This window comes from Macrobrachium nipponense, chromosome 12, assembly GCF_015104395.2.
Source record: "Macrobrachium nipponense isolate FS-2020 chromosome 12, ASM1510439v2, whole genome shotgun sequence".
Lineage (NCBI taxonomy): Eukaryota > Metazoa > Arthropoda > Malacostraca > Decapoda > Palaemonidae > Macrobrachium > Macrobrachium nipponense.
In genome coordinates, this window is record NC_087205.1 from 51406629 (window position 1) to 51421549 (window position 14921).

At 44.9% G+C, this 14921-nt stretch overlaps 1 protein-coding gene across 1 annotated transcript in view; it reads left to right on the forward strand.

Moving 5' to 3' along the window:
- Positions 1-14921, forward strand: part of LOC135224527 (nucleolar protein 6-like) — a 254757-nt gene that overhangs the window by 27126 nt on the left and 212710 nt on the right. Inside the window, exon 2 of the mRNA XM_064263598.1 lies at positions 592-762. Coding sequence (XP_064119668.1) covers positions 592-762 — 171 coding nt within the window. The remainder of the gene's footprint in view (positions 1-591; positions 763-14921) is intronic.

Sequence of the window (14921 nt, forward strand, 5' to 3'; positions counted from 1 at the left end):
CTACCTTGCTGGTAACTAGTAAAGCAGAAGCAGGCTTGGGTGACAGTAATCACGAAGTCAGCTATGCTAACAGGTAAGGAGTCAAGATGTCAATCATCTACATGTATATGTTTCCTAAAATCCTTTTCTGTCTCTCCCACCGCCAAAGGTGGGATTTAGCTATATATATATCTGACAGGTAAGTTTCATGAACAAAATGATATTGTTAAGATACAATAAAGTTTGTTCATACTTTCCTGTCAGATATATATATTTAAAGTACCCACCCACCTCCCCTCAGGAGACAGTGGAGATAGAAAATCTGATAGAAAATGGGAATGGTTCCTGATACCCGCCTCCCAGCGGCGGGAATGGGTACTAACCACCTATCTCCCACTACGTGTGTCGTAAGTTTTAGAAATTCTGCCGGACTTCAGAGAATACAGCTATATATATATCTGCCAGGTAAGTATGAACAAACTTTATTGTATCTTAACAATATCATTTTATGCTTACTTCCTTGAAACATCAGTGAGAGGTCAAATAAAGTATGCTAGTCATCTAAGAAATGTAATTTTACTTACCAGCGCTAAATTATTTCTGTTTTTTCAGGTTGTTGGAGATTTAGAGGCAAATGAGAGTGATGTTGATTCTGAAAGTAACAATGAAAACTCAGATGAAGAGGATGAACAAGATACAGATGGTTTTGATGAAGATGAAGGTGATTCAGAGGGAGAAGATAACGATGCTTCTGAGAGCAGGAAAAGAAAAATATCAGATAATGTATGTTTCTCATTGTTTTATTTGTATAATTGTTCTTAATGAAATACAAACCATTGTCTAGGGGGTGTCCATGAGTGTGAATTGGAATTGGTCATTGGAACTTGGTAACTAGGTAGTTAACTTGTAGTTGATGGGTATGTGCGTGAGGAAATACCCTCACTCACCTGCCATCACCAAGCACTTTTTATTTGGCTGTTGTTGAATGACAATGTCTTGTTGCACACCTGCTGGCTGCTAAGTTGGGTGTGAGCAATTGTATGTGGCCCTTCAAGACCACTGTTAAGGTAGATCCCCATTGTTAATAAGTTAATAATCCTTCATAGGGATAGGGTCTACAACAGATGGGAAGGCTTCAGCAGAGGAGGAAGGCAAGGAGTGTTTACAGTTCTTGCCTTCCCTCTGTACCCCTGAACCTCCCTGTGCACACCATGTATGGCTGAGAGGTGGCCACTGAGCACAGGAAAGTGAGTGATTGATATGTTTAATCATATCTTGTCAATTTCTACTTTATGGTTTGTTGCACCCACCAGGAGCTCAGCACTGTTGAGCCTCCAGTAACAGTCCTTCCCATAGGGATAACCTCATAGCATTGACCACAACTGCTGCTACATCAGAAGAGAGTAAAAAATAGGCAAGGAGCAAGGAAAGGAAGAAAAAGTGCTTATCTTAAAACATTTGAGTGAGTGCATTTCCCTGGTTTAGGAAGGCAGCAGTGTTCACCCACCTGTGAGTGTTAAGTCCACCAAGTGTAGGACTGAAACAAATTGCATCAAGAGAGTTTGGTATCCTGGTTGACTTGCACTTTGCACTTGGACACAGGAAATGCTTCTCACTCCTGTTCTCCAGAAGCATGTGTGGTAGAGCCATCAGTGACTTGTGCTTAGTGTGGACAGTTCTCGGACAGTAAATGTAAACTTACAGACGGGGTTCATACATCAGAGGTCTCCTGTACAGTGCTCATGGATACCAGGAAAATCTGTTTCTACATGATTATGTTGTATCTAGATGCTCATGGTTTGCAATGGACTCTGTTGCATATGTAAAATAGCATCATGCTCGCTCTCCTATGGACTCTACACTCCAATGGTTTTCCTTCAGTACCTTTCTGTACTCTGGTTCCGGGCCCTACTGCTCTCGTCAACCTTTCCACCAACTAGTAGGGGACTACGGGACTCCCTGATTGCATGTGCAATTGAAATTATGATGTTTCTGGGTGGCATTTAACTCAAGTCAGTTGCAAAGGACAACCTCCCTACTAAGGAGCAAGTTGTCTATGTAAAAGACAATGTTTTAAATTTCTGTAGGAACAAATAACAGATTTTGAAAGTAATTGGTGTTTTCCCAGATATACAAGTCAGCCTTTTATATACCTAAATATCTCAGCTGTCCCATTCTCTTCTTATGGCTGAAGGAATAGTAGATAATGCAGGTTGGTGAGTTAAGGGTATTTCCCCAATCTCCCCCTTAATCATCAGTTTACTATTGTTCCTATCCAATATACAAACCATCAGTCCTTTACATTAGGAATTACTTTCAGTGGAACTGGAAACAGCCGTTGAACTGTTAAAGAAGGTGGTTAGGCAGTTAACTACTGTCCAGGAGGCGCAAGGCTCTCCTGCCCAGATGTAAACATTGCAATTTGCTTTCGACCTTCGTCTGATGCAGATGTGTGTTGTGCTCCCTGCCTGAATGTCGTTGTAGTGAGTTGAAAGTGAGACTCAAAGGTTATCTGAATTTTTATTTTGTTAATTTTCTGTTTAAAAAAAATTTGGTTTTGTTGTACGTGAGGTGTGTCAGTATTTCATTCCACTGCTAACTGTCAATTGGTTCTTCCCCACAGGTGTAGAAGCTTACCATTCAGGTGAGCTTCCTATTCAAGAGCTGGAACTTTGAAACTTGGACACCGAATATTTTGTGTCTAACTTGATATGTCATAAACCTAAGTCATTTAACTTGATGTCATAAACCTGAGTCATTTAACTTGATGTCATAAACCTGAGTCATTTAACTTGATATGTCATAAACATGAGTCATTTAATTGTAAATGTTCTAGATGAGCGTTCTTTAGCAAGTAATGGTTATTTAAATATTGTGCACCAGTGTTCTTTTTTGTTACTTATTGAACCTTATTGAGTTTTGTTTCAATTGTTTAATAAAGTAATATTTTTTACAGAAGGATTTCACTTGTACAATAACACTCTTCTTGTTTTAAAATAAGTCCTTTAATTTATTTTTTTGTTGAGAGAAAATAAATTACTTTTCCAATCTGGTTTTCATGGCTTAATACACAGTAACAGACCATATTTTACCAAAACAACCATATAGGATCATACCAAAAATCTTAGGGGATTCTTGGGCCAGTTTAATCCTGAAATCTAACCCAATATATTGGGCTTTTCAAGCTGGTGCCCACAAAACTGAAAACTGAAGAATGTGACAAGTATGCTGGGACCAGAAGAACCTGCAGGAACTAGGCAACAGTACTATACGGCATCTTGTTACTTCATTTGGTGCCCAGACCCGGGACCCCTTAAGTGTTCGAATCTCATATGCACTAAGGTGGACGAATCCAGAAAAAAAAATGGAGTCCCAAGAGTCCACGGACCCTGTTGCAAATATGAGCCAGGAGGAATTGCTAACAAAGCTATCAGAGCGTGATGAGACCATTGTACTCCAAGAAAGGCTCCTCCGATTAGAAGAGGAACTTCAAGCTCTGAAGTGGGAGCGTTCCCTGAAGAGTAGTCCTGCCTGTGTCACCCATATGGCACAGTGCATGACAAGTACGTACTCAGCACAGTGGCCAACCATACACATTCCAGGGAAGATGGATGTATGACAGACAAGTTTGGTCACTAGTGTCAGTGTTAGCGACAATTGGTCTTGTCACCTCAGCGTTTGGAAGAATTGTTCAATCTAGGAAGACAGTCAGGCTATTCCTTCAGTCTCAACACACCAAAGCTGTTACTGTTTGGCTCTGTCTTTACACACCATCGGCATAACAGCCATTGACCATACCACATTGAAAACCACTTCTCATCTGATCAGCGAAGTTTAGCAAAGATTGGGTCTGGTCAGTACTTGGATGGGCGACCTCCTGGGAACTGGATGCTGTTGACATCTGGGAGACATTTTTCACATCCACGATTCAATTCTTGAGCTTACGACTTCCAGTCGTTCTGCCTGATTCCGCTTCTGAGGACCCTAAAGGCAACCAAGTGCCCAAAGGTTTTGTGCTTACCACTTAGGATTTCACCTCCAAACTAAGTGCCAAAAACTTGTTTTTGATGACATCTCAGCCAAGAAGTGGTGTCTAGCAGCTGCATTTCTTTTGATTTTATGATCAAACAGATGTATATACTCCACAGCTGATGTGGTGGACAAATACGTTCCAGGCAAGAATTCATAATGTCAAGGGCATTGGTCTGCCCCCAGCATTTGGGAAGAACCTGTCAAACTGATACGAAGGACGGGAATGAGGTCACAGCAGACCATGTTCACCTTCTTTTTACCTTCAGGATGTTGGCCATAGACCTTGGACTTTTTTTTTGGCTGCTCATCAGGCATGTAGATCACCCAGCTCTTGGGGATAGGTAGCATCTCACCTAAGGAGTACAGTTGCAAAATGGTATGTATGTAAAACTGGCCTCCTGCCTCTTACTTCTTCTTTTATACCCTTCTAGGGGATGATTAGCAGCTCTCATGTCTTGGACAGGCATGCATGCAGATATTCTAGATGACTGATTTCCTTTTTATAATCTAGCTCTTTGTGAATTTCTAGATGCAACTTCCACCCTCTCTAGCAGGTGAGAGAGGGACTGATAATGAACAGACCCGTTGGTTATTTTCAGCTTTATTGTCCCCGACAATATTGGTTCATCCAAGCAAGTCTGACAGTTGAACATCATGCATGTTCAAGAGATCAGAGGTATGGGTCTCCTTCCTTTGATCTTACATGACCAGGAAAGAAAGAAGGCCCATGTGGCTCCCCTATGTAAAGACTGAGGGTTTGTATATAGTTAGGGACAAATGACAAATTTTTTAGGTAATTTTCATTTTTCCTAACATTCAAACCTGAGGTCTTTACATAAATGGCCCACCTTTAGCCACCCTTCATTTTCCTTCCTGAACCGAAAGGTAAAGTGAGTACGTACCAACTGTTGGTACCCAACTACCAATGTCCACCATGTTTCAAGGTAAACAGCCTGCTCCAACTTAAGCTGAAAGTAAATCCCTTATATAAAGACCTCAGGTGTGTATGTTAGGAAAATGCAAATTACTCAAAATTTGTCATTTTTTATTACATTGTATTTTTGTACATGGAACTTACCCAGCAGATATATACTTAGCTATAGACTCCGTCGTCCCCGACAGAAATTCGAATTTCGCGGCACACGCTGCAGGTAGGTCAGGTGATCTACCGCCCCTGCCGCTGGGTGGCAAGGAATAGGAACGATTACCGTTCTAGAACCAGATTTTCTCTGTCGCGGTAGTGTCAACATACGTTGTTGCTACCTCCTGACTTGATTTTCGTTTTTTCATCGCCATCGACCTTCTGGGCTGTCTTTTGCAGGAAGTACTGGGTCTTTGGTTTGGCATACGCTTTTATTAACTTTTTATGAATTTGGCTTCGAAATTTCGAAGAATATATTACGTGAAACTACCGAATTTTTCGTAGACACTTATATTTTGCAATAAGGGAAATATTGATTTTTTTTTTTTTTTTTTTTTTTTTCACTAATACGTGTATAAGTGTTAGAACTTGATGAAGGAAATATAAGATCTAACTTCCTACTTTAGGAAGTCAGAAAGCATATAACTAGATACGCTTCCTTTAGAAGCTTTAAGAGCTCTCGTACTAACGAGCAGTTAGAGTATTGACAATTCTAGTAGTTGTTGCATCCTCATCACCTTCTTACTCCACAGAATCTACAAATTCATATGTGCAAATTTGAAGATAAATGGATTGGAGCTCAAAAAGGCGAGCTCTAAAAAGGTAAGAAGTGAATATAGTGTTCCCAGTGCAGTGGAGGGTGCGTCTGATCGGCTCCGTAGCGCTTCCAGGCCTAGACCTCTTCCAAACTCCAGACCCAGTGGAGGAGGAAAGTCGACAGCCGCAGGAAAGGTTAGGGAGAACCCCCACCGGTCAGGCGTCCCCTCGGCAGGTTCTGTAGAACGTCCCAGACTGCCAAGGATAGCCATTGATAAGGCATCCTTTAAAAAAGTGCGTCTCTTCATCTTACATCCGAAAAGACGAAGAATGTATGTTTGGAGTGATCTAGCGCGTTCTCTGAAAACTAAGAGAACACTGAGCAAGAGCCAGCCGCTGCCATGAAGCCGCGTTCCAGCAAGCTAGCGTGAGGTACGTTCCTATAGCCAGCAGCGAGGCGCGTTCCAGCTAACAGACTAGCGCGAGCCGCGTTCCTACAACCAAACGCGAGCCGCGTTCTAGAAAATTTTCTTGGCGCAAGGCGCCTTCAAAGAGACGAAGCGCCAGCCTGGCGCAAATTGCGCCAGAAAAAACAGACGGCTAGAGCAAGGAGCCTTACAGTAGAGTGGCAATCAGAACGATCCTTCCATTGAACGTTTCCGGGCAAGAGGCTCTTTCTAAAAGGGGTCTAGTGGGCGCTCGGAACTGTCAGGGCGCACGGGACCTTCCACGCAAGCGGAACGTTCCAGGAGCGAGTCTCCTTTCTAGCGCGCGGAACATTCCAGGCGCTAGGTGCAAGGATCCAGGCGCCAGAATATCCTTTCTCTATCTGCCTCGGCAGGGAAAGAAGGTAGTAGAGTATCTGCTGTATGAGAATACGATACGGCAAATCATAAGCACATACCGTAGTTACTTCTTTGCTGAGCAACTCAATTACCAGTATCCTTCCAGGAATTTCCTAGGAAGGACTACGCTTAAAGGGATTGTTAAGACAACACCTACTTAGCTTCTAGATTTATCGAAGTCTTGTTTCGCTTAGATATGCATTATAAGAACTTCCTGAAGTTCGATAATAATGTTATAAGATTCCTTTATTAAATGGAGTAGCTGGCAACTCTGGAAGAGTAAGGCCAGTCGGCTAACGAGACTGCTATCCGCTTAGGCACCAACGCAGTATCATGTAGGTGTCGGTCATAGAGTGGGCGGTAACATATGTCTCTCCTGCGGGATGGAATGAATAACCGTGTCTCTCCCCTACAATCGTGGTTTTAGCCTCGGATTGAGGGGATAGTTAAGCAAACATAAATAAAAATATTGTCTGCCTTTTGCTAAGAAGCTTTCAATAAGAAAGATATTACATTTCAATGCTGTTTACCGTAGGTAACATTTTTAAAGGATTCTAACGCAGCGAAACTCTATATTGTATAATGCTCTCATGCTTACGAAAGCAATGGCTTATTAGAGTACATGCTTAGTGAGAAGATGAATGTAGTAGAGAATTTCACTTTAAGACTACGGTATGGTCAAGTCTTATGCACATACCGAGGTTAACTACAGAATTCCTAGTATCCTTACAAAGGTTTCCTAGATTAATGCTGTTTACCACAATGTGACAGTATTATAAAGGATTCTAATACGGCAGCGCGCGATATATATAATTCTCTCATCCTTTCGAGAAACGCACACAACCTTTTTAAATTCGGATATTGCTCAAGAGAAGTTGGGTGAGTCGGATGGGAAACATTCTCTTAGTGGCAGAAGTTGTTTCCCTGAATGGACTATACTACGTATATAAAAGTTTTTTCCCACTAAGAACGGAATTAACATGTGAAGGATGTGGGTACCATAAAGGCATAGATGTTATGGCACATAACCTAAAAAGAACTAGAAGGAAGCGCCAGCCTGGCGCAAATTGTGCCAGAAGCACATCCAAGTATTTTATCGTTTTAGCGAGTTATTAACCTAAGAGTCCAGTAGCCTCTCGGACAGCAGGCTCGGGTAACGGCAAGATTCGTTCCTGATTTCGTTACCCATTTAATCGAAAAGGGTCGCTTACAAGGAATGATGAAATGATTTATTTTAATCACTTAGGCCAATTCCACGACTCTCTCATATCGCAAAGAGCATCGAGAATCTCTTTTTTTCGCCCCGGTTCGCGTTAACAAAAGAGAACCTATTTGGGAACAGACACGGAACGTAACGATCCTTAAGAGGTTCGATGCAAGATTTTGCATGTCCGTGAGAACCTTCTCGATCGAAGATAATAACTGTTTAGCAATATGTCTAACATTTATTGAAAAGAGTTGTGAGAACCTGCGGAAAGTCTTCTTCATAGATCTCTTTGTAAGGTAGAAGACGAACAGGCTTCCTTTAGATGCTTCTTTTTCCTCGAACCAAGAGAGGTAGCAATATAAGACATCTTTAAATTTAAAGAAGGGGAATAAACTTTAGCCTTTTTTCCCCTAGTTATAAATTCTTAACAGATATTAAGATAATTGGGCGTCAAAGGAAGAGAGGATGTATGCCTCATTTTGGCCTTAGAGTTGGATTCACAGAAGTCACGTTCTCTCACAGCATGTTTCGTAAGGCTTTTCCAAGAGTATCTGGATATTCTATCAGAATCTATTATAAATAGACCTATAAAACCTCTCCACTCTGAGTCTGTCCGCGTGCAGACTGACCAGAAGTGGACATGAATGAGAGGTTTTTCAAGGTAAATGACAATAGTCCATGGCTAAGACAATAGAATTGCTGCAGATCGTGCTAGATGGAATGAGAAACTGTCCTCTTCCGATACCTCTGTGAACCACATAGCGAGGTTTTTTCTTCACTTTCAGAGGGAAGAATCACCTATGTATATATCTGCTATCAAAGAACGCAGTAAAAGGTCCAGGCCATACTCTGTCTCTACAAAGGGAATAGAGATAACAGAGGATTAAGATCTTCGGGATTCTTATACGATACCGCAATACGACAAGAGTAGGATATCATGTACTTCGAATGGGATTTTTTTTTGTGGCCACAGATTCCGTGTTCCGACAAAATGGAACTGCTCCTCATCTAACTTCTTTGAGGAAGTTTATGAAGGAATTCTTTGTTTCTCTTAACCCTAAACGACCAAGAAGACAAGTGAATTTTTTTGTGCATTGGAATCTCGCATCAGATTCAATGGAGACTCGGGCAATGGGTTTTCTTGCCAGCATAGTATGTCTGGCAAAAGAAATAAATCCCTCTTTCCTGACGCAACGCTTTCAGAGAGAAGTTTAGTTGCCCAGGCAGGGTACTTACATTTTCATCTACAGAAGAAGAGATGGTTTAAACGTTTGCCTACAGAGTCTTCGTGGGATGCGATGAGGGCTCAAAATGCTTCAGAAGGTATTCAGAGGATACAATAAGAGCTAGAAATCAGGGTTCCGCCCAACCAATTTCAGCTCAGAGTCTCCTTCGACTTCCAGACTCCTTCCCTTCCTTCGGGCAAGGATAGGGAAGATTCTGCAACGAGGAACCTCATCAACATGTAAGAAGAGATCTCGTTAGCAAAAGAAGTGTTCACGAAGGATCCTCCTCCGGAGGAAGACTCTTCTCTCTCGTGTTGTTAGATATCCTGTCGTCTACTGGGTGTAGCTGACTAAAATCACCTCCCCTTGCCAGGGGCCAAAAGCTCAAAGGGAAGAATTTCTTCCACCCTTCTCCAGTCTCCTGATAAACTATGTGGTTGTTCAGGACTCTCGACAATGTAGCGCCAGCCAAGCGCCAAATGCCAATACAGGCGAAAAACGCCAGAGGCGGACAGTTCCAAGGAACTCTGTCATGGTCGGATACTGAGAAGGAGCGGGCCTCCAACCTGGCGCAAATGCGCCAGAGGCGAACAAATCGGACAGATATAAGAGTGTCCGATGTGGACATCGTCAGACAGCCTAGAGACTCTTCCAAGCTCGAAGCTCCAGCAAGTGGAGGAGCCAAGCCAGGCGCGAGGCGCCAGCCCGCTGCCTAGGAGCCAGCCCAGGCTCTAGGAGCCAGCCCAGGCTCTAGGAGCCAACCAGGCCTCTAGGAGCCAGCCAGGCTCCGTAGGTAGCCAGCCAGGCTCTAGGAGCCAAAGCCAGGCTCTAGGAGCCAGCCAGGCTCTAGGAGCCCAACCAGGCTCTAGGAGCCCAAGCCAGGCTCTAAGGAGCCAGCCAGGCTCTAGGAAGCCAGCCAGGCTCTAGGAGCCAGGCAGGCTTCTAGGAGCCAGCCAGGCTCTAGGCATCCCAGCCAAGGCTCTAGGAGCCAAGCCAGGCTCCTAGAAGACCAGCCAGGGGCGCCATCCAGGTGCCAGGCTCCTTCAAGGCTAGGCTCCAGTCAGGATTGAGGATCCATCCAGACGCAAGGCTCCTTCCAGTAAAGAGAAACCTAAAGCTCTGTCATGTAAGAGGTCTAGTCCCCATTGATATGATACAGGTAAGGCTCTGCCATGTAAGTGGGTCAGCCCCCATTGGCACGATCCGAGAAGGCTCTGTCGTGTAAGCGGGCTAGCCCCCATTGACATGATCCAGAAGGGTTTGTCAGTCATAGGTCCCTACCTCGCTGAAACTCTTGAGGCATGCAGACTCATAGACAGTAATCATGAAGTCTTCTGCCAGGCTCCAGGTGCCTTCCAGGCGCAAGGCACCAGCCAGACGCAAGGCTCCAGCCAGGCGCGAAGCGCTAGCCAGGAAGGAGGAGCCAATCAGGCAACCAGCCAGGCGCGAGGCGCCAGCCAGGGCAAGGGCACCATCTAGGCGCGAGGCTCCAGCCAGCTCTAGGCGCCATTCAGGCGCAAGGCTCCAGCCAGGCGCGAGGGCGGCTAGACAGGCGCTAGGCGCCTGCCAAGCGCTAGCCAGGCTCCAGGCTTCACCCAGAAGAGATCTATATCAAAGAACGCCCTGGCCTTCTTTGAGACATTGTGATCTCCTAAGCACTTGATAAGTGCATTGATGATTCCTTCAAACACAGCTGAGAATTAAAAAGCGCATGAAGTGCGAGCTTTTTTCCGAATTCTTGTTCTTTCCTAACAATATGTCATAAGGACATATTAGCTGTCACATACGGAGAATGCAACTCTGTGTTGACTTCCCATTATCCGAAGGATGTCAAAGATAACCTTCGAGGGATCCTTCTCTCTTGGTTGATACGGTGTTTGCGGATACATTGCTGGGATAGGGAGACAGATACTGATCCTTAACTAGTGAGTTAAATTTTATTTAACGTCGTGTTTTTTCTTTGGGTTGTTTGAAAGGAGTTTGTAGATAACTCTTTTCAACTTAAGCACTAACCCTCGTGTTAGGATCAGGTGATCGGATCGGTGTTGTGCTCCTTAATTATGCCACTAGGCATAGGCATATTGTCATGTAAGAGGCTCTGTCGAGTAAAAATGGATAAGACCCCATCGACAGACCCACAAGAACTCTTAGCCATAGGTCACATCCCCTCGCTGAGGGGCTCTTGAGGCGAAGCAGATTCCTAGGCATTAGCCATGGAGGCTTCCTGATCAAGGGTAGGAACCAAGGTTTTATTTTATTTATTACCTAACAACGTATGTTGTTTACCTGTCTATTCAGTAAATAGTTGTCTCTTTCCCACCACCAAGGGAGTCAATCAGCTAAGTATATATCTGCTGGGTAAGTTCCATGTACAAAAATGATATTGTTAAGATACAATAAAGTTTATACATACTTACCTGGCAGATATATACGATTGATGGCCCACCCAACCTCCCCTCAGGAGACAGGTGGAAGAGAAAATCTGGTTCTAGAACGGTAATCGTTCCTATTCCTGCCACCAGCGGCAGGGGCGGTAGATCACCTGACCTACCTGCAGCGTGTGCCGCGAAATTCGAATTTCTGTCGGGACGACGGAGTCTATAGCTAAGTATATATCTGCCAGGTAAGTATGTACAAAACTTTATTGCGATCTTAACCATATCATTTTTTTATATGACCTTTAAAAATAAAAATTTCATACGTTCAACTTCCCTGTCAGATATATACTTAGCTATAGACTCCGTCGTCCCCGACAGAAATTCAAATTTCGCGGCACACACTACAGGTAGGTCAGGTGATCTACCGGTCTGCCACTGGGTGGCAGGAATAGGAACCATTACCGTTCTTGAACCAGATTTTCTCTGTCGCCGGGGCTGGTAACATCGTTTGCTAGTTCCTCCTGACTTTGACTTTCGAATTTCATCGCCGTTGATCTTTTGGACTGCTATTTGGTGACATATTGGATCTCTGGCTTGGCATACGCTTTTGTGGACTTTTTGATTTTGGATTTGGATTTTTCTCAGAATGTCTGATATTTCGTTTTTGTTCAGAGTGTGTGTGAATGAAAGTTGTTATGTGAGACTACCGAAAGCTTCGGTAGATCCTCACACTACTTGTAAGAATTGTAGAGGGAATGTATGCTCACAATTGAATACATGCGAAGAATGCAAGAATTTAAATGAGGAGGAATGGAAGATACTTGATTCGTATTTGAGAAAGTTGGAAAGGGATAGGGCTAGAAAAGCCTCTTCCAAGAGTGTGAGTAGGTCGGTCTCTAACGAGCCAGTTAGTAGTCGCTTGCCTATCTCTAATCCAAATGTTTCCTCCCATACAGCTTTACCTTCTCAATTATCCAACTCTGCAAGTTCAACATCGGAAATTGCAAGTCTGAAAGCTTCACTTTTGGAGATGGAGCGTAAATTAAAGGAATTGGAAGGTAAGCATAGTGAAAGTGTTCCCAGTGAAGTGGAGGGTGCGTCTGATCGGCTCTGTCTCGCTCCCAGGTCTAGACCTCTTCCAAGCTCCCAAGCCCAGAGGAGAAGGAATGTCGAAAGCCGCAGGGAGGTTTCAGAGAATTCCCACCGGTCAGACGTCCCCTCGGTAGATTCTGTAGTTGCGTCCCAGACTGCCAAGGATAGTCGTTGGAAAGACGTCCTAAAACAGTGCTTTTCTTCTGATTCGTCTTCAAAGGAAGGATGGAGTTCTGACAGATTATCGAGACCTTCGAAGAGATCTTGGAGGTCTCCAGTTTTCGACTCTAGCCCGGAAGAATTTCCGGAAGAATATCCTCCGGAAAAGAAGAGAAAGGAGGTATTTTCAGCAGAAGCTCCTTCCCCTTCATCGGAATTAGAAAAAGAAGACGCAGCTACGAAGATTTTGGAACAAATGCAGAAACAAATATCTTCATTAGTAGGAGTTCTGAAGAAGGATCCTCATAGAAGAAAGGATAAATTCCTTCCAATAAAAAGATCCCGTCCGATGGAAGTCTCTGAGAGCTCGGACGAGGCGCCTGCCAGGAGTCTGGCGCCAGCCAGGCGCCAGGCTCCTGCGCCTACAAGGCGAGAGGATTTTCATGAATGGCGAGAAGAGCCTGAAACTCCTACTAGACGAAAAGCGCCTGAAACTTCTGAAATGAGACGCAAAGCGCCTGAGGCGCCTGAAACGAGACGCAAAGCGCCTGAAATGAGGCACAAAGCGCCTGGGGCGCCTGAAAGAAGACGCAAAGCGCCTGAGGCGCCTGAAGCGAGGTGTAAAGCGCCTGAAACGAGGCGCAAGGCGCCTGAAGCTCCTGAAATGAGGCGCGCCTGATGCTAGGCGTAAAGAGCCTGAGCCTCCTGCCAAGCACCGGGCGCCTGAATCTCATTTCAGACGCCTCACTCCTGAAGCGCCTAACATCCATCAAGTGTCAATCAGGCGCAAGGACTTTAACCAAACTACAGGAGCTAGGCTTCAGGCGCTATGAATCAGAAGCTTTATCGGAGTTTGAGGCGGACTTAGAGTCTCCTCTTTGGGAATTTTCTCAGGATCAATTTTCACCTGACAGGGTCTCTAGATGTCGCACAGGCGGCCGTAGCCCCTGTCAGGATGGGCCTGATTCTGCGAAGATGGAAAGACATTCGAGGCCTTCTCCTGATAGGGACGGGAGTTGTCGCACAGGTGGCCATCGCCCTTGTCAGGAGGGTCTTAGTGTAATCAAAGGCAAAGGGCAATATCGGCCTTCACCTGGCAGGGACTCAAGATGTCGCACAGGCGGCCGTAGCCCTTGTCAGGTTGCAGTCGGTGTTGCTACGAGCCCTTCACCTTCCCGAGAGAGGAGTCCTCCTCCAGTTGCGCTCTCATCTCCAAATATAACTCCTCATGATTTAGAAGATGTCTCGGACTCGGAAGAAAATAAGGGGGCAGGTCTTTCAGACTATAAGACCTTGACAGCCCTCTAATTAAAAGAATTCGGAGAGTCTCTGAGCCCTGCTGCCCCTCCTTCTCCTCGGTCTTTATTTTCGAGTACGAAAACTGCAAAGTCTTGCGCCTTTTTGAAGATGCAACCGACCATCTCAATGAAGAGGGCTTTGCAGTCTTTCGGAAATTGGCTTAAAACCAAGGAGGCGGCGGGGAAGACTGTGTTTACCTGTCCCCCTTCCAGACTATCGGGGAGGAGAGGGATTTGGTACAACACGGGAGAATCGATGGGACTTAACCTTCCCTCCTCTGCTGAAGCGGACTTCTCAACCTTGGTGGACTCGGCAAGAAGACACGCTCTTCCATTGGCCAAAACGAACTGGACAGTGTCTGAAATGGACCATCTCCTCAAGGGAATATTCCATGTCTTGGAAGTTTTTAACTTCCTAGACTGGTCCCTTGGGGCTTTGGCCAAGAAGACGCAAGACCCTCAGTTTTTGGAACCAGAAGTCTTGCATAGTGTGCTCGCCTGTATGGACAAGGCGGTGCAGGATGGATCGGCTGAAGTGGCATCCCTTTTCGGGGCAGGAATACTGAAGAAGAGGTCTGTCTATAGTTTATTCTTAACTAAGGCAGTCTCTCCAGTGCAGAGGGCTTCTCTTTTATACGCCCCTCTGTCTAAGCAGTTGTTTCCTTCTCAGTTAGTGAGGGATATTTCCCACACTCTTACTGAGAAGGCAACACAAGATTTGCTGGTGCAATCGGCAAAGAAGCCAAGACCAGCCGTTCCTGTCACAAAGAGGGAGCCAAGAACTGCCCAACAGCCCTTTCGAGGCAGCTCTTCAAGCCGAGCCCCGAGGAAGAGAGGAGGGGAAAAAAGAGGAAGATCTTCCATTAGAGTCCCGAGGAAGAATCCTAAATGAGGTTCCAGTCCTCCAAGCACCAGTAGGGGCCAGGCTTCTGAAATTTCCAGAAGCATGGGCCTCAAGAAAAGCAGATTCTTGGTCCCTAGAAGTTCTCAAGAAAGGATACCTCATCCCCTTCAAGAACAGACCTCC